At 38.6% G+C, this 20303-nt stretch overlaps 1 protein-coding gene across 1 annotated transcript in view; it reads right to left on the bottom strand.

The window, feature by feature from the left end:
• The window catches only part of LOC130141902 (GTP-binding protein Rit2-like), a 39599-nt gene that overhangs the window by 10818 nt on the left and 8478 nt on the right, over positions 1 to 20303 (bottom strand). Inside the window, exon 2 of the mRNA XM_056323195.1 lies at positions 6639 to 6830. Coding sequence (XP_056179170.1) covers positions 6639 to 6830 — 192 coding nt within the window. The remainder of the gene's footprint in view (positions 1 to 6638; positions 6831 to 20303) is intronic.

The raw sequence follows: 20303 nt of genomic DNA, 5'->3' as shown, positions 1-20303 counted from the left end.
TATGTTTTTTCCTTAGTCCCTGGGGAAGCAGGCACCTCTTTTCAGCAGCTTGAGCAGCAAACGAGTAACCTGCTACAGAAATATGAGAGGAGAATTTCATGTCAACACCATTACTCTTAAATCTATTTGGAAGTCTTCAGAAGTAATTAGTTGAACAAACCTCACTCTGACTTCATGGCAGGCAGTTCTGCAGGCTCAGGTTTGCTGGCTTTCTAGATTACAAGGTTAGATTAGATAAAAGCTGCCGTACAATTAATCATTATCACGAGGGTATTGCAATTAGTTCTGTTCCTCTTTCTCCCTCCCCAGAGTTACATGGAAAATGGCATCTCAGAAGAGTTTTCCATGTTTTCCTCCCCACCTTGTCACTCTGTGACACTTTTTACTGATTTCACACTTAAGAATTTTTGGTGACCAGAATGGGGTCTATTGTGAATGGCCATGGGTGTAGGACAGGATTAGCAGGCTGGCCCAAGGAGAAGATGTGGTCTCGGTGTACTTATGCACTGACAGACTGGATACCAGGGAAATAACACATAGCACAGCCCTACTGTAAGAGTCGGTCTAAAGAGAATGATATTGTCTCAACATTGCTAACAGAGACCTGGAGATGGAATGTGGTCCTCATGGACACCGAGACCCAGTGACCCTGAAAGAGACCTGCATGGTACGAGGAGTACTATGCCGCTCCTTGATACCCAGCACTGAAAGGAACAACTATGATAAGGCCGCATAACAACTGTCTGGAAGAAGAATCACAACTGTTGTCATAACAACGAACCAGAACATGTGTGATAACCTTGCTCGAGAAGGCAGAGACTGACAACAATCCATGGACCAGAGGAGGAGCAACGTGTGTTGCTCAGCATAAAAGATGACTCCTTAGCAACCGAACTTTGGAGATCTTCCCCACCAAGGATCACGACGATCGGAAGGACAGTGGGACGCTGCCTAGACCTGGGACCATAGGAACGCCTTGGACTCATGGCGGTAGCTATAATCTTCTTTCCTTTTTTCTTTTTACTTTACCTTTTCCTTCACTTTCTGTCTTTCTACCTATCGTATGCCGCTTTACGGGCAAACAATAAAATTGTGCTGTTTGATTGAAGCATAACCCCTTGGCGTGGTCGCCTTGATTTTTTTGAGCTTCGAGATCATAGTAAACGAACCTTCACAAGTCCACTGAGTGGACCATGACATTAAATTGGCATCACGGACAGGATCCTGAGAGACAGAGGTGTGTAGGTTGTATGTGATTTGTAACAGGGGAAGGATGTTTCATTCTAGCCACACCTGGCCCTACACTCAGCAGGGTGAGAGGTGTCCAGAAAGCGAGGGGGATGATTCGAATTTCCTGCATACCACACACGCCTAGGACTTAGCACTCCAAACTCTGATTGAGGGCTCTGTCTGTTGGGATCCAACTAAAAGAACTCGAAGTGCAAGAGGGAAAGTGCTAAAAAGGGGGGCTGCCCTCGTGTTAATGATAATTTGTCTGCTCTGCTCGGGAAAGTGAAGGGACAACCTTGTAGTAACTATAAGCTGCCTTCTCGAAGCAGATTTTTGGTCCCTTCAACCATTCGGGGAAGAGAAGGGCGACACAGCAGTGGCTGTGTGTTTGTAACTAAGTCTAGCCTCCCTAAAGTGGGTTGGGTCCCTTCGTAGTGAGAATGGCTGAAAAGGCTGATAAACAAAATCCTTTGTTAATGAAAGATCAGGACATGTTTTACACATTTCTGGTAAAGTATGTGGATCGTCCCTCTGTACCCGGAGAAGATTAGGCTCGACATAATTGGACAAACTTGCGGAATGTAGTGGACCGAGTGACCTCTTTACAGACAAGCTAAAGTTAGATCAGATAAGGGCAAATCTATAGTCTGTGCTATTTTAGGAGCTAGCCTAGTTGAAGCAATCGAAGATCGCCTTAGAAAACGTAGCAATGGAAACAAAATTATAGAATCCCTTGAAAATTTGGTGAAAGTTCTGCAAAAAATGAATTATGACTTAGAACAATTAGAGAAAGAAAGGGAAGAAAACTGCTTATTAAAAACCACTCTGAAGGCAGAATGTTCTAAAAAGACACTGAAGCCCTGAGTGAAATAGAGCTGGAAGTAGAGGAAAAGGGTATTCACCCAATATACCCTCAGAAGGAATTAGAGGAGGCGAGAAAACGTATGTGGAAAACCCTCAAGTGAGACCCTTAATTAAAACAGAATATACTTATCTGAATGAGGATGATGATTATCCTCACATTACAACCAAAGAGATACCATATACTGCCACTGAGCTAGCCAAACTGAAAAGAGAGTATGGATGTCTTCCTAAAGAATCCAAAACAGAGTACGTGGCACATATCCTTAACTGGGGGAGTCAAGGACCCTATGGAAGTGTCAAAGTATTGGGGTGAGTTTGTACAAACCCCCATACCCACTCAGAAGTGCGACTGAGTCCTGCTGGACACATGGCAGGCTATTTGTTGTTTGCCTGCAAAGGCATGAAGCAGAAATACTGTTGCAGAGGCAGATGTGTATGGGGAAATTTAGATGCTTGGAAGTTGGTTGTGAAAGACTGATGGACGATCTAATAGGATTAGAAAAAGGTTTGAGTTGATTGTTACTAGGTAATCGTGATGTGGAAAAGTTGATAGAAGCAACAGGGAACATGTACAGAAGGTAAGAGAAGAAGAGCTGGGTCATGCTAAACTGGTAGAGGAGACAAGGCAGAGGCAGAGGAGGAATGTCAGGCAGAAGCGAAAGAGTGAAACCTCTCCTATGGGACCTGATCACTGTGCATATTGTAGGGAAAGTGGACACTGGAAGCGAGATTGCCCTAAGCTGAAGAACCATCAGGGGGTTCCGGTGACTGGATTATGAAAACTGAAATAAAATGCACTCTGTTTATTGTATTTTTTAAAGATGAATTTGTTTTAATTAGATATCTATCTACTATACAGATTTTAAACTTCAGTAAGAACCTGATGTTCATCTGGGGTAAAGCGATAAAGCTTACCTGAAATAAAAGGATTTATGGTACTTCATATAAGGTGGTTCTAAGTGTTTCTGAAACTCTAGTGACATTAAAAGACATACAGCCTATCTTTATTAATCTAATGAATTTAATGCTAGAAAACACTGAAATTAAAATGGTATCTAATCAAGCAGTTAGTGCTCTGTTTTTTACATCAAATATCTATGGGATAAAATAAATATAATACTTAAATATTGCTTAAATCAATGGCTAAAAATCAAAGAATGGAGGCAGAATGACTTAACCATTCACGCCCATTCACTTTCCCAGTTAATCTCTAAACACAAAAGAGATCAAATTCAGAAAGGACTGGACACAGCTGCAGTACAAATGGGTGGAAGGGAATGGAGGATGGAGGGAGCCTTGCCACCAGATTGGATATGAACAATGAGATAAGGAGGTTTGGTTTTTTATTCCTCCCACAGTTTTTACACACTTGTTCCCCCACATTGTTTCAGAGAAAATGGGAAGTGTTTATTCTTTATGTTGATGAATGTAATTAAAACCTGTTTTAAGGAGTACAGACAAACCCATTTCTTAAAAGTTTAAAAATTACAGGCATACTTTAAGTACAACAATAATTTCACTGAAGCCATCAGAAAATAAAAACATTATTTTAAAATAATAAATTTGTTGGTTTTGATTTTCTGTAATATTTCTCCTAACAGAAAATTGTAATTGCAGATTAATTTTATTCTTGTCATCCTGTTGATGGATTTGAGGCAAGTGACATACAACATTGAATGTATTGTGTAGGGGATCACGTTCCAAATAAGAGCTTTGTCTGACCAAGCTACTACAGTCTGTCTGATTGTTGCAGAATTGTCATTAAATGGAAATGGTGCCTTGGAATGCTGAACTTAATGTTATGTTTCCAAATATCATGAATAACATTACAGCAGCTTTAATGAATTTCATAGGAGAAAAATTTCATTTTAAAAAGCAACAATATGAGCCCTGGTGCCCTGGTTAAATTCCAGTCTGGCTAATTGCATTCTGACACCTACTGTTTCTCAGCTGTTTGAATTTTGTATGTGTCTGTACCTCAGTGTTTGTCCATGGATATGTTAGTGCCATACAGGGTCAGCTCATGGCTGTCTGTCACCCCAGAGTTAGTTGGTTACCACTCTTGACCATCCAACCCATAATTACATACATGACCTTGAAAAGATTCCTTTCAATCTACCTTCCCACAGTTCATCAAGTTACTTAGATGTTGCTTAACCTAACAAGTAAGTATAGATATTACTTATTTCGGTGTTTGTTAAACATATAGCACAACCTCAGGTCCCAGTTCTGAAACAATGAGCTGTTGAAACCTATTAAACATTTGCTTAAAGCTGGGCACATAGATGACCTCCCCCACCCTAGTACTTTCATTTAGGTCAGAGGCACTCCAAGCAATATCTTCTAATCACCTCCACTTAACTGTGCATTGCTTTGAATCGAGGAGTGGTAGCTGAGAACATGACCTGAACTATGGATGACATTTAAGTGAAGATATGCCCCAGGAGCACAACTAATCCATCTCAGCACCAAATAATCATGGAGACAAGGGGCCTGGAGTAGAGCTAGTCCAAAGTTAAAAATCAATTCCTGAAATGTGGAGTTCAGAATAAACTGTTTTGTCCTACAGCTCTGCTCCTGCTGATTCATACTACTTGCTTCTGTAGACATAGTCATATTCAAGCGCTTTATTCAAAGCAGCAGATCTGCGCTGTGTCATCTTATTAGTCTTTGGTGTCCCATGGCTCAGTGTCTGGATTGCAAAATATTTGAGAAAACCCTTCTGACATTGCCGTACTTGACAGTTGTAAAGGGCTTATGGAGGAAGATTCTGAAGACCAAAATCCCAGCTCATTGAAAGCTTTTAAAAAAATATAGGACCATGATTTGGGATTCCCTTGAGACACATTCAGGCAGAGTCTTCAGTGACAACCCTGAATAATAGCTTTTTGTGTGTTTGTCACATCTCAAAGATACAATTTCTAATATATCCAAGAGCCTCCCCATGTCCTTTAATCTTGAGTATCTTGAGTGCCGTTTGTGATATCCAATTTGGGCATTCATGCACACTAGTTTTCCTGTTTGGGAGAGCTGACAAGATCATCAAAGACCATGTAAAACATTTTAATCAGGCATAAATTTTTATATGCATTGACAGTGATTAAAATATAAAAGCCCAACAGAGCCAAATATCACTGGAAGAGTGTCTTCATATCCTTTAATCAACAGAGTAATCCTGAAAATCTCATCTATAGGTAATTCTAGGTAATCTATCATATCCCATTTCTGATGGGATCAGGTGCAATGTCCTGTTTTCTCAGCAGAGCAACTGAATCCACCTCCCTCCCCATCTGTATATAAGTAGCCCAGAAGCTGCACAGATTGGATTGCACTTTGCATATGGCACTGTTGTTTGAAGCCTCAAGCTGCGTGTTAAACTGCAGCTGGATTGTCACCATTAAGGCTTTGTCACAGTCTGATTTAGGGAGAGAAACGATGATCTGGAAACAGATGTGAAGTTTTAAATGTACATCATCAGATCATCAGGACTAATTCAGGCTTAACACTGCCTGGGATTTTCTTCAAGTAGATGAAAGAAGACAAAGAAATGGGGAGAAGAGTGACAGGATAAGTGGAAAAGAGTAGACAGGATCATGTGAGCACAGATGCTAATGAACTGAAAAACACCATTTTATTTATCTGTTACATATGTCTGCACAGAAGCCAGTCATTTGAAAGCAATCATAGTGTGTATAAAGACCCTCTTAAGATTTCCATATAGGAAAACTCCCCCCACCTCCCATTTCAAAGTTTCTGCTTAAGAATAAGGACATTTTCTGTTCAGTAACAGGTCACAGCCAAGCTGTTTCTAAGATGGTCTCTCTGTAACTCACTCCCTGGCACAAACACACACATCGATACAAACAGCAAGGGGGAAGTGGAGAGGAAGCAAAAGGAAAAGGGAGCCAAGATTGCTACAGACTTTGGGAGTGCCACAGTCAGTGCTCTCATAGTCAAAGAAATCTGCTTTATGGGTGGTGGTGGCTCAAAGCTTGTGTATAAATCAAAGTGAATTCAAGTCTTGCATGTCCCCATCTTACCTGAACACTAATAACACGGCCACTGGCTTTTCAGGCAAAGATAATCTCACATGTATTTCTGTATTTTAACTCTTTTTTTTTTTCAGTCTGAGTTTAAGAAACCTTTAATTAAATCTATATATTTATGAGAAAAAAATTAAAAATTAAAAACCTGTATTTAATGGCTGGTAACTTCCAAAGAAAACAGGGGTTTTTTCCATGAAAATCCTGACTGCATCTTTTCCCATGTTGACCATGATAATCTCCAACAAAAATAGTGTGATCCCTTTTGAAGTGAAAACAAAGAACATTTGGATGTGATTGGCCAAGGCTGCTTTAAGATCCATAAGATATGAATGAAAAATACTGTTAAGTCATTAATTTATTACCAATCGTAGTGTGTTGCTCTTTAATTAAACCACATCTTGTGCTACTGATTCTTAGCGGTAGTCTACAACATATGCTACAGAAACCTCTGAGGTAGCCAAGGAAAATCTGGCCAAAACCAGCAGATAAGTTGCTTACCTGTCTGAACTCTTCCAGATCTATTTTGTTTCCCACCAGCACCAAGGGGATGTCATAGGTGTGCTGGACACGATAAATCAGTTCCTTAAATTCAGAAGCTTCTTGAAAGGATTGGCGGTCCGTGATGGAATAGCAGATAATGAAGTCTTCTCCACCTCGCATGTATTGGTCCCTCATGGCTGTGAATTCTGCCTGTGGAATAGGATGAACACGCTCAGTAATTTCACAAACAAAATTATTCATCTGTAAATAAAGAAGTTGCTGAAAACTTCTCCCATTCCCTGCATAATTTCACATTGCTTGTTTTATTGTTTTAAATACTGCTTGCTGAAACTTGTGCATCCTTCTGGGGTCATCATCCTGCATAATACATCACCAGGATTTCTCTTAGGACCTTTTTTTCCCCTTTTCCCATCAAGGGAACTCTAAGAATATGAGCTTATTATGCCAGTGCCTGCATAGAGAAAGTACTGTCTTAAGTATTTCTAGAACCTTCTGCAGCACTTTTGGTACACAACGATGACTTGCAGTTGAATTAATACTAACAGGTGCAAAAGAAGAGCTATATTATTGTCTATGGGTCGGAGACAGGTACAAACTCCTTATTAAGCACTCAATTCAAAAGCTCAGGAATATCAAAGTGACGTTTATTGAATCCCACCAGCTTTTGAATAGTGCCTAGCAATACAGGAATATAATCTACAAAAAGTCCTTCTCTTTCCAGTGCTCTCAGAGAAGAGAGGGGTTTCAGTTCAGTGTGGGATAGTACCACTAAATGAAAACAAAAAATTTCAAATACTGTGAGAATTGGCCCAATTTTCTCCTCCTGCAATTTTCTCTATTTATGTATGTATTTATTTTCACAGCAACACTTCTGGTGACCGGTATGGTTTTTCAGAAGTATTTAACAACTGCCACGTTATACAAAAATCTAGATTTAGTTTTCAAAAACTAGTCTCAGGCACTATGGATGGAGAATATGTTTTAAAGCCAGTTTCTTTTTCAAGTTTGTTTGCTCTTCTTGATCACAGCCCAGAATAACCCAATACCATGGCAACAGTCAGTCAGGATCAGAATCCTCTCGACAGAATCAGTTCTCCAGAGATATTAAGATGCAGGAAGGTCTGATAAAGCAAGGAATACACATATCAACATTGGACCATTTCTATGAGCAGCAGGATGCAATATTAAGTCCTGCATTTTTTACTCAGTTGAGAATTTATGCTAGGATTTTTTAAACATTTAGGTTAAATATATATCTATATCTCCTCAGTTCTTGCTGAAAATTGAAGGGAAATAGATTGCTTATGCTCTTTTAAAAGTCTCAGCCTTAAATTTCTCTCAATAGTCACTTGTGTTGATTGATAATACTTCCTGTGAATAGACTTTCATGTTGACCATTATCATTTATTCTTGATGTATCTTTTACCCAAGGCCTTTCTCATATATCATTCAAAATATTTCACCTGCTACAGGAAAAAGTTCATAGACTAAGCTCCAAAATAGCAGGCTAATAGGCATTTTAAGGGTAGGATTTTTCTTTGGTATTTACTAAGAATTTTAAAATCTCGAAACTATCACCACTGGCCTCCCAGGAGAGTTTATTAACTACCAAGCTATAGCATAGAGTGGATCAAGTCACGTTCTATCCCATCCTCTTGAAACTGGATGTGTAAGAAGTAGGGCAATGATGGGGAGAAACGCAGAAGATCTAGGAAGTGCTCAGAGCTTCACACACTCCTTTATAGATGGCAAACTAAGAAGGAATTGGGTCACATATCCCTGTTTAAGTCACTCACAGTAAGTGACTTTCTGCAGCATGAGGACTCCCCGGATCACTTCACAGGAATGCTTAATGGCTTTCCTTGACTGCCAGGAGACTCTGGGTTCCTAATTTTACACACTGAATCAGTCCAAAGGGACAAAGTGATCAACTTTTAGGCACTGCCATTCCTGCGTCAGTCATTTACCTACGTGTTCTGGTTCATGCCTGGGCATAGTTATGACTTTAGGGATATGAATTAATTTACTTCTGCAATTTTTTATTATGACATGTTATTGCTGCTGATGTATTAGACTAAGCAGCCAAAATATTTTAGTGTCATGTTTGCAGTGATCCATTTTCAGAGGTATTAATTATTCTATAGAAATGGGATTGGGGACATCCACTTGGTTTTCTGTTGTTAATTCAGTTAGTCGTTCCCATTCTTATTTTTTGATATTGACTTTTACTTCTCAGCTTTTTTCCCTTGGCATGATTTCTCATTACAGAGTCAAGGTCTGCAAGGTCAAACATAAATAACCCTTTTTTTGGATTTCAAAAAAAGTGTTGTTTTTTTCTCTGTTCACCAAGAACCCCAACATAAAACATACTAAGAAAAAATAAAAAATACAATTTCCAATAAACATACTATAATGTTTGTAATAATGTATGCATATTATATATACAAGACAAAGGACTAAGATGCAATTAAATCTTTGTTCATTTTTTAATTCAAGTCCTACTTGATTTCACAGTTTATGTGTGTATCTACAGTAAGCAGAACCAAAATCCAAGTTCACCTGGGTTTTGTGGATGTTGAGAGGTAAATGGAGATAAGCCCAAAGGTTTTACAGATTTTACAGTGGTTTCATTTTTATATTTTGCCTGGTTCTCTTATAAAATAAGCAACAGTGTATCTGTGCAGCTGGCACACTAATATCTTTTTTAATTGTTTCCTAATGTAAAAATGGCTTAAAAAATATTCAGGAATTGTACTAGATGCCATTTTCTACTTAATAAGGGGAAAATATGAAACATTCCCAAGACAGTAAATGCCATAGGGAAGAGACAGAAGGAAATCACACTTCCTCAAAAGGAAATCAATTCATAAATTAAAGTGAAGATTTGTCATGCTTATAGCACTTTGCAGCTTGACATCGGTCTCAAATACTCTTGTGTATTATGACTAGAACTTAACTGAAAAGTGTGGTAAGAAATCTTTTGAAACAGAATCACCATTCTTCTTGAGAGAGATGTTATACTTGAGAACAAGCATCAAGTCTGAATAGAAACAAAATAAAACTTTTCTAAAAGTTGAAAGAAGGCAGCATAACCTTTTCCTTTTTCCATTATAATTGAATGCAGAAAACCCCTGATACTAATCCTCATATGATTATATATATGTCTGCTTGTTGAAATTTAGCAAGAAAATGTCTCAATAATTATTTTACTCCTAAATAGATGTCACATTTGCCTTTCATCGGTTACCAGCCTCACAGTTTTAGAAATGCCACTTTCTATATCTTCTTGTCTTATGTTCTGCTTGACTTTAGAACTGGGAATCTGCTAACAGATGTTCTTAATTAAAGCTGTCTCCCTGATTACCACAGGGGTCATTCTTATTATGACGGCTTTTTTCACATTTCTAGTGAACACTGGTGAAGGGGGTGAGGGGGTGGCTATGATCTTGGAAACAGGCAGTATATTGTTCATCTATGAAAATGAACAAACAAGAGTAAAATGAACAAAAAGGACACATGAAACTCAGTGGGGAAAAACAACTATTTCAAATAGCGAGATAATCAAAAGTAAAGACTGTACAACATAAAAGAAATATATGAAAATACATTGTTCACTTAAGAAAAAGAATTTTTTTTACAAAAATGTTGCAAATTTTTTCTACTTCAGGAAAGTTTTTGCCAATATGGTCAAAGATTATTTTTAGCAGCAAATGATTCTTTTAAAGCCAAAGTACAATCCTCCCATATCCTTGTTAATAAATTGTCTCGTGCACATAAACATCACAGTTGACTTAATTGGTATTACACATCATTCACTGGGCACTGCTTGTCATAAAGTGTTCTTTGCTTTGCTTTTCTCTCCTGGAATAGATTTACCTAAGAAAAGTACCCTGGTGAGAAGTGCTGTGATAATTATTTGGTTTTCACTTTTTTTTTTTTTTTTTTTTGCAGGGGGTGGGAAAGGGTATAAAAGCAAGTAACCTTTAAAAAGATCAGCTGTAAAAGGAAGCATCAAGAAACCTGCAGCAGTTACATTTTGAATGAGAAAGCATCCAGATAGGAAGTTGGGTGGATTATACCTTATAACCACCATAATACCATTACTAATCTAGATGCAAAGGGTGGGACTTCTTTCATCTGTTTTCTGCCACTGAACAGGTGGTCACCTGTTCTACATTAGTCTTCAAGTCATTCTCTACAGTCAGGACAGAGAGATGATCACCTCAAGAGAGTAATTAAATCCATCATCAGAGAAGTGTTTAAGATGCGAGGGGTGACTTTCCTTAGTCATCTAAGTCACTCCTAGGTAGTGTAGCTCTCTTGCTACCTCAACAGAGACTAAATACAAATCCTCTGAGGTCCACAATATCAGCCACAGCCCACTTGTTCTCCTCTTCATTTTAAACTTTTCATTAGTTTCTGCAAGGCAGTTTTATTTCCAATGGAGTTCAAAAGGTCGGGAGGATGTAACATCTAAAGCCTAAAGCCAATAAAGGATTTTTCCATTCGCAACACTCAGCAGTGGGAAATGTTATCCCTCAGCATGCGATAAGTTACACTAGGAGATGATAACTCCTAGTGTAAGTGTTACACTCCTAGCGTAAAGATCACTTTTTCAATCTCAGAAGTCAAAGTTCCAAATCTCCTGCCTTTGCTCACAGGATTCCAGCATGCATCAGCTGTAGGATCCCAGCAACACAACAGAAAACAAGAAAACACTGAACAATATCAGCATAACTCCACACTCTTCTTGCTTCCCTCCTATTTCCAGTCATCCTTTGCAAACAGCAACAAAAGGAGTTATATAGCAAAAGATACAGAAAAATTTGCAGCAGGTAGTACCCAGCCACCTGTGCCAGCCTAAACCATCTGTCACATCACTGGGAGGAAGGAAGAGAGCTGAAAAACAGTTCAGACACAGACCAAAGAAAATTCAAGGGCTCTGGCTTAAATACTGGAGGACAGGGATTGATTCTTCTTTGCACTGAATCTCTACACTGTTCTGGTTGTACATCAAACCCCTCTCTTACAAGCCTTTTTGCCTGCTCTAGTAATGATCCAGGAACTGTTCAAAATGGGATTAGTATAAATGAGAATTAGCCCATAAACCTGCAGTGGAAGTGGATTATTATTATAATCAGTCCCTTGATTAATGATCAGTCTGTGTCTCATGCCTTATAATTACAGGAAGGAATCTTTGCTTCTGTTATAAAACAGCAATATCCCTTTCCTTCTGTGAATTTATACCAGGGACAAAATGCACATCACTGATGATGGGCACAGTATAAAGATAACATAAAAGATGTGGTCCATGTTCCTAGTAGACTAGTGCCTGTCTGAACCTAATCTGACAGCCTTCCAAGGCAATATTTCGAACTCCACATTGTACAAAATCAGTAGGCTTTGCTTAACTCTGGCAGCGTACAAGTAAAAAGCAGAGAGAGATACTGAAATTAAGCTGTAATTTAGAAAACAACCAGCAGCAAAAATATCAACACTGTTGAAATCAGTGCTTATTTATCTGGTCACTCCCAGTTTAGGCTAATTTATTTACCTGGAAAGGGACACAGGCAGAAGGAGAATATTCATGAGAGGTGATCTTTGCTGGAAGACACAGGCATGATTTTCACTTTTGTGACAATAGCAGCGTTACTTCTTAGCTGCTCGTTTCCAGGGTTTTCTGGGGGTCAGTGTACAGGCTGGAAATGGAGGAGATAAGCTCTCCACCTAGGTAGACTGAATGACAGGGAGCAGCTCAAAACCTTGCCTATGGGCAAGGAGATGGTCCAAGCTGAGTGAGTCACCTGAATGGATCGTTGACAATCAGAAATAGGACTACACTCATACTGAACATGAAATGCAAGCAGAGTCATACATCCCTAATTTACACAACATTTTGGCCAAAAACTTTCTAAAATAGTTTCCCCTTCCTACCCTTCCCCCACACTTGCATTCCTCAGCATCAACCTGCTCCCTCTAGAAACAAGTCTTCAGCCCCAGACAGGAGCTGGTATTACACCAGACCTCAGGTCAGGATTCCTTCTGAAGACCAATGTATTTGCAGGGAAAGAGATGGTTTCCTTTCACACCGGTTAATAAATCTTTAATCTCTGACTACTGGAGAGACTTTATGAACCTTTAAAGTCCTAAATAGAAAGAATGAATTAATTGAAAATAAATCCTTTAATTTCTTAATCTGAGTTACTAGATCTGGTTAATTCATGAGGACATTAGTCTCATCTTCATTCAGATGAGTCTGAGACTGAATTAGTACATCCAAATTCTCACCCTTTCTGAAAATCACTAGTTTGTGAGGTTAGTTTGGTTATTGACTTCCTTAAATCATTGTGGGACACAATCTGTTTTCATCATTCGTGAACTCATGACATTTCCCACCTGTGGGCTTAAAGGCTTAGGTTTAACTTCTCCTTTCAGCTCTGATACCTCTCCCCATCGTATCTGGTATTGCTCACAGTCACAGACTGTGCAGAATTAAGTCCCATGAAAGGCAGGGGTAGTTGCTCCTTCACATTCTGAACGCTGCTGGATCACTATCGCACTGCCCCATTCGCTAACTGCAGAACACTTTACATGCACTTGCTATTCTGTATTCACATACTGTTCTGCATCATGGCTGGCTTATGAAGTGAGATTGAACCACATCAGCCTGGTAGGAAAAAATAAGGAAAGAAAAATAAATAAGGAAAAAAAGACAAATGAGATCAACTCCCAATAAAATAACTCGGGACTTCCAAAAATAGCATCATACACTGACCCTTCTCTCTCACTAAAGAACTACTAAATAACCTGCACTGGCACTCAGACCCTCCCTCCAGGAGAAGCCTCTCTGCACTAATGTTCCCAATGTTCCCACTCCAATTGCCCTCCTGCCTTCAGGTGATAATATATTTGCCAGTTTGTTGCAACTGTGCTTTTGTTAACTTTATTAATCCTACTCTTCCAAAGATGGTTTGTCATATGTTGTAATGAAAATATGCAGTCCATCACCTGGGAGAAGATATCTACTTTTCATACACCCCTAAATATGGATGAAATCACCGTATCAGTTTTCCACAATGCCAGTAAAAATGCCTCAGTGCTACACTCCCTAACTCAGAGAACTGTCTTTTTCTTTCATATTAATGCTAATGGTTTCTCTCTTAAACACCTTAGTAATTTTCTCCTAAATGCAGGCACTGAAGCAAACTTCATTGTTAACTACCTCTAAAACCCCCAACTGCATTTGGTTTATTGCTCACCATATAACACTTTTCCCCCCTCCTCATTAGTATGCAAGAAAAAATAAAGCTAATGTTCACCTTTTATCACAAATGCATCATAAATGGTAAAGGGAAAGAATTAATAGCTTGGTAATTACATTTTAGTAAACAGCAGAGAGGGGAAAAAAAAAAGACAACAACCCACCAGTGAAGAGGTAATGACTGCAGCTGCGAGCAAGGTCTCACCAGGGATTTAAACAAGCTCTTGTCAGCTTACATGGGCACTGCAGACTTGTCATCTTCCCCAGTGAGGCTTGTGCAGCCTTGCAGACGTGAAGCAAGAGACTGTGGAGTCAGACACATTATTGCTCTGATAAATGACTGCAAATGAGATTCTGTCTTGCATATATATTATCTCATGATGACTTCCATAACCTTAAAAATCCACAACACCGGTATTTCTTTCCCCTCCCCTGTGCCCTACTCATCACCAGAGATATAATATGAGCTAAGAATATGAAAAGAGAGGGGAGGGGTGGGGGGGAAGAAGCAAAGAATCTGCCGAGTGGTTATTTTAGACTTTTGTAGCATTTAATCAATTACGCGCTCTCTTCTGCCATTGAAATTTAGTTCAGTGTTTGTCTAAGGGATATGCTCCCTGGGGACTACACAAACCATCACCAATATGAATGCAAAACAGCTGTTACAGCTGTGCTGATTTTGTATTACTTGCAATATTAAAACCTGGTAGGATTCTGTGACACAAATGGGCTAAGTTGTCACACCCCTGTGACTGGCAGCACGAAGGAGATCCCACCATTCTTTTTTCTTTGCATTTGCACAAGTATTTTCTGGTGCAAGACAGATGGCTAGGTAGCATTATATGCACAGTGATAAGCACTGGATTGGCATCTATATATACAGTCCTGTATATATACATCTATATATACAGATATACAGTCCTGCAAGGTTGCTCTCAGTGACCTTCTGGGGGCTTGTGGGAACAGAGCCTTAGCTGAAATAGCAGGGATGTGTGTCGCTGCCACTGAGCAGTTCACAGAATGTCTCTAAGGTAACTTCATATGATGTGAACATCAGATGTTCAGTGGGACTGGGACCAATTCTTCTCTAAAAATTCAAATGAATGTCTAACTTTTTAAGGAGTTGATTATCACTTCATACATTCAACATACACTGAAGATTGCATCCAGAGCCATTTTCTATAATATCCAGCCCTTAAAGTAAATCAGGAATAATTTAACTGAGGCTAATTCACTTCTGGTGGGGGAAATGACACCCATTTTCAGATCCATAGCCTCTGTGCCTGCCTATAGAACAGGGAAATAGTTATTATTTTTTTAGAAAAAAGCTTTGAGGACAAAGGAAGAGCTCCAAAACTGCAACTTATGAGGTATCTAGCTTAGATCAATAGATCCTGAAAGATGCTGAGTAGCTTCTGAGATATGCCAAGACTGTCCAGCACAGGGACACAACTCGTCTGCAATTCTGAAATTCAGTGGAATATGACTTCTTCAGCTTGCTTCACAGTGTGAGTCAGGTACCCCACTGTAAGTAAGAGAAGATCTGATTTCCTACACAGGTACAGCTATGCAGCTACTGCTAAGCTTTTGGGGTTTGTCTTTTTAAAAGAAAAGACTGCTCCCTGGCTTAGTTTGTTTCACATCATCCTGCTGCTCTGATAATGACATGGAACTCCCATGGCAACAATTTATTCTCCTCAGCCATTAGGACAAAATAAAAGCAGGCACAAAAATCTATGCAATCTATGCAAGCTTTCTTCTGTGGAAGTAAGAAAAATACATATCTGAAATATGTTCAGTTTAAAAAAGAAAACAAAATATTCCATATTTTACTGAAGTATTTTCTTCAATTTCTACTTTGTTCTTAATTTCCTCCTTTTAAAATTTGTATAGATGCATTAACATTCCTAAGATTATGAAGGAGAGGTGACAAACAATGGAGTTCAAAATTTACTGAGGCTTACTTTTTTCGTTCTTTGTTGGTTTTGTAGGTTTTTTGAGTTTTCTTTTCTTTTCTTTTCTTTTCTTTTCTTTTCTTTTCTTTTCTTTTCTTTTCTTTTCTTTTCTTTTCTTTTCTTTTCTTTTGGGGGGTGATGCTATTTCCAGATTCTGGGGCAAAACTATTGGAACTTCAGCTATGAAAGATGTCTTTCATTTTTAGGCGTTTCCAACTCCCTCTTGCTTGTGTGAAATGGAAATAGCATCTTTAGAAAGCCTATTTCAGCCAAATATGCAGTTATGCAATTCAAAGGTTTGGGTAATTCAGATAAAACTTTGCAACATTTTGCTCTCTTGTTTTTGTCTGGAGACACCACCATTCAATGCATTGGTAGAGTATCCAGTAGCTAGAGAATAGCATAAAAGAGAAATAAGTTTTGAAAATTATGGTTCTTTGGGATAACCTACTTTTCCTGAGAAGCATTAACACCCTGCTCAGCAAAAGACCTTTCTCTTGGTCATTTGTTATTTTCAAGTCAAATGGCACCAGGAGGTCACTGTTACATGTGCTGTTTTTCTCAGCATGCAAGCCAAGTTTTTAGTCCTGGAAATACCTTTTTGATGTGAATTTTGTGAAAACTGATACAGGTAGAAGACAATTTTCTGTCCACTGGAATCCCTGGTCTGTGTACAGCTGCTTGGTAACAAGTATCTTTTGATAGATGAACCTCTGTGGAATGGAATTCCTAGTGAGATTATCTAGGATGGTTATATATATATATATATATATAAAAATCAGGACACACTTATAGCATGTCTAACGTCTGCTGGAAGTAACTTCAGAGGGTTTCAGTGCCATTCAGTAGTGGAAAGAAGTATACAATATAGTTTATAACGTTAGAAAAAAAGGCAAATTTATATAACCACAGTCTTGTGGAGGATCTGAATGAAGTTTAATCATATGGGATGTTTTTTATATAAATGCTTTCCATACAGTGTACACCAGAACACAAGCTCCCACCTCCCCAAGGAAATACTACAAGGAAAGACCTGGAAAGAAGAAAAAGGGAGTTTGCTACTTTAATCAGAATTTGTAATAAAGTATTTTTTTTTCCTTTTAAAGGTTCTTATTAAAAAAGTCATAAATCATTCAGCAGTATCACTGTATATTTATCTATTTTTGGAAGTAATTAGTAAAAGAAAGAAAAAGACCAGCAAGAGAGAAATCATTTCAAGAGAAAAAATAATTAATAGAGAAAGAACAGCCAACACTGGAAAATATTCCTCCACCTGCAATATGGAACCACTCGCATTGACTTTACTGAAGCGGAACAGTGGAGAGGGGCAGGAATTCAGCATCGCTAGACTCAATAAACCCTGATGTTCACCCTAAATGCCTGCTCTCTGCAACAGCTTATTGCACCGGTTCATCAGAATGCAGACCTAGAAATACAAACTGATTCATCCTTTATTACCCCATGATTCATTCATTGAAAAGGACCAGAAAGGAGTTTGGGAATCTTAGTTGCCAGTTGCCTCTTCTTGCTAAACTAATATATTCTTTTTTTGACAGTATATACTTAGATCTTTCCCACTGAAGCCAAAGAATATTTTGTCCATAATCTGAAAGAAATTGGGGTCAGATCTGCAATTTCATCTAGAATTTACTGGAACTGTTTTTTCACTCAATATCTGTGCCAGATAAATTTTTCTTCAAAATTTGTCCATTCCCAAATAAAATGACTTAGCAGAGATTTTAGTTCTTCCTAGAAAGTACAGAACAGCTTGCCTTGAGAATCCACCACATTTTCAGTGCTACGGTTTGACTTTCTAAGTATGTCATCATCAGCCTGTGAAACAAGAACACATAAAGAAAATAAAATTCATGTTCTTCACCTAATACAGTGTTAATGGTTGCTACTTAGTTCACTACCACTATTCTTTAAAAATAAAATGGATTTCATTTACTCACTACAGCACCTAGCAGAAAGCGCACTAAAATTATTTTCCCCTTAATAGAACATGCTGTAAAGGGCCATTAAAATATAATTACTGCCAAAAAGGCATTTTACATTTCCTTGAGATAAGCTGCACTAGTGTAGTTTGAGATTCAACTTCCATTGATTCAGGTTTAGAGCGGTATGTTTAGATAATAAGCAGAAGGATCTCAGGGAACAGCCTGAGTGAGTCATCGGACTATAGTGTTTAGGCTGAGAAAGAGTGTTTGTCTGAAGGGCTCTTGGGACTAATATGGTTCCTCTTCAAAGCTTGAAGCAGGGGGCAAAAATCATAGTCCTGGAGGCTGGCAGGATAAACGTGTCCTGTGATTTGCTAGCAATTTGAGAGATGGATTTCACTACAGAGCACACTGTTGTCAGGTTGAAAAGTGTCTGCCTGGAAATGAATTCATGTGCACACCATTCCAGACAAAGGAAAATCTCCCTGAAATGGCATGCCATCACATTTTAAGACCAGTTTTTCAAGTCTCTGGCTCACACCTGGGAAATATACTGGTGCACTAAGTTTATCATAAAAAGCTCATGTTTTAACAAGCAAAAATTGGTGCAATAATCTTGAAATGTACTGTCTCGCTGACAGGTACAGAAATCCATTTTCCTGCATACTTGCCTACTTCGTGTCTGAGAACGATTTTGCCTTTTCTACATCGGGTCATCTCAGATTGTTTTTCGGTGAAGGGAACCCTGATGCTCTTTTAAAGTTTGGTACAAGGTCTAAATAGGGGGGTTGGGTAACATGTCGTCAGGAGGAAAGCTGTGTAAGAATGAAAGTGCCTGTGTCAGTCAACAGTTTATAAATACAGCAGGAGAGGGAACTGCTGGGTCTGCTCCATGAGGAGGAATTCAAACTGGGTTCCAGAAGCGGCAACATATTTTTAAGTGAGACGAGAGAGTGGGAAAGCATAAATGAGTGAACAGAAGGTTTCTGTAACTGTGTGGAGGCTTTTTTGTACACAGTTGGAGCAGCTGGGGGTTGTCACTCTCTGAGAAGAATTGTGACGTAACTGAACACAGTCTTGAGGTCTGAGTGTTGTTTCATGTGCACCCACAACTTTCCTGGAAAGCAAAGAGTTTACACTAGTTTAAATCAACTATAGGTAAAAGCAGGTGAGGTTTATGACACATTGGATAAGGAAAGGGACATCCCAGAAATACCTCTCCCTGCCACAACACCTCTCCCAACCTTAAGGGAGAGAGAGAGGCTCATGGGTGAATTTCAGGGGAGAATTATTCAAAAAATGTCCCATCAACATGGTTGAACAAGGAAGCTCAAGCTTTATGGATAATAGTTTTCCATGAAGGTTTTATTCTCTATTCCACATGCTAAATTGTAGCTAGCCTAGAGGGTTAAAAACTAACTGCATAAAATTCCTCCTGAAGCTCAATCTCACATTTTCTCTCTGTTTGTTTTTATCTACTTTTTGATTTTGTTTTAATTGAAATGTAGACACAAAAAGAAACTATTTGGTTTAAGAGAACTTCTGGTTAAACAAGAGTCAAAGGCATCATTGATAGCATCTTCTAGAAGCAAATGCAAGGCTAAGGATAAACATCTTTTAGATTCACTTGTGCCATTGAAAAAGAAAACAAACATCCATTTTTTGTTCTTTTTCTTTCTTGCTGCACACCACGTTTTCAAGCCTTATGGTACGAACTGCTCAAATAAGTGCTGTTTATGACAATTGGGCTACAAGCAGCTACATCAGCAATATTTGCTCTTGAAACTCTCTGATGTAAACGTAACCTTATTCTGTCTGAAGTTGATTGTGGTGAGCAGAGACAGGCTACCCTGCTGGCAGGGGTAACAGGTGGTGAAAAGCAGGGGTAGTGAGCTCAGTGAAGTGTAACTACTTACACTAGCCCTACATACATTAAAAATGTGCCTCCTGTTGTATCTGCAGTGGAAAAACAATATTGGAGGAGCACTAGAGGACAAATGATGATGTAGAAAATATCTATCCAGAGTCCGTGGAACATCAGGCTGCTTCCTGAGAGGAGCAATCTGTCATATTTAATAGTGTCTATGTATACATATGAGAAGAAGAAGATCAATAACTAGATAAGAAATACTAATGGTTTATTCACATTTCTGGTTTTCACTTTGTCTGAATGTTTTTTAACTTCAGAAAGTTGAGAACCAGAAATGTATTTCTGAAGTTCTATCTATGTTTCAGTGCTCCAAACTATATCTATTAGTTAAAATAGCAAAGATTTTTATCCAGTTTTAGGTGTGAAATCAGATGTGGATTTTTAACCCTGGACTTGACAAAAAAAACCCTATATTAATTATTAGTAAATCAAAATATTTGGTCAGTTTTCTGTTGACTTCTTGTGTTTCCCAAATAGGGAAGAATTACAGTTTTAGCTCCTGGATCTTCTGAAGCGATTAAAGTCATTATTCAAAGTTTGCTTTGAAGTATTTATGACTGCAAGGACATCCAAAGA

Source organism: Falco biarmicus, chromosome W (genome assembly GCF_023638135.1).
Source record: "Falco biarmicus isolate bFalBia1 chromosome W, bFalBia1.pri, whole genome shotgun sequence".
NCBI classification, from domain to species: Eukaryota; Metazoa; Chordata; class Aves; order Falconiformes; family Falconidae; genus Falco; species Falco biarmicus.
This window is presented reverse-complemented; position numbering and strand designations above follow the sequence as displayed.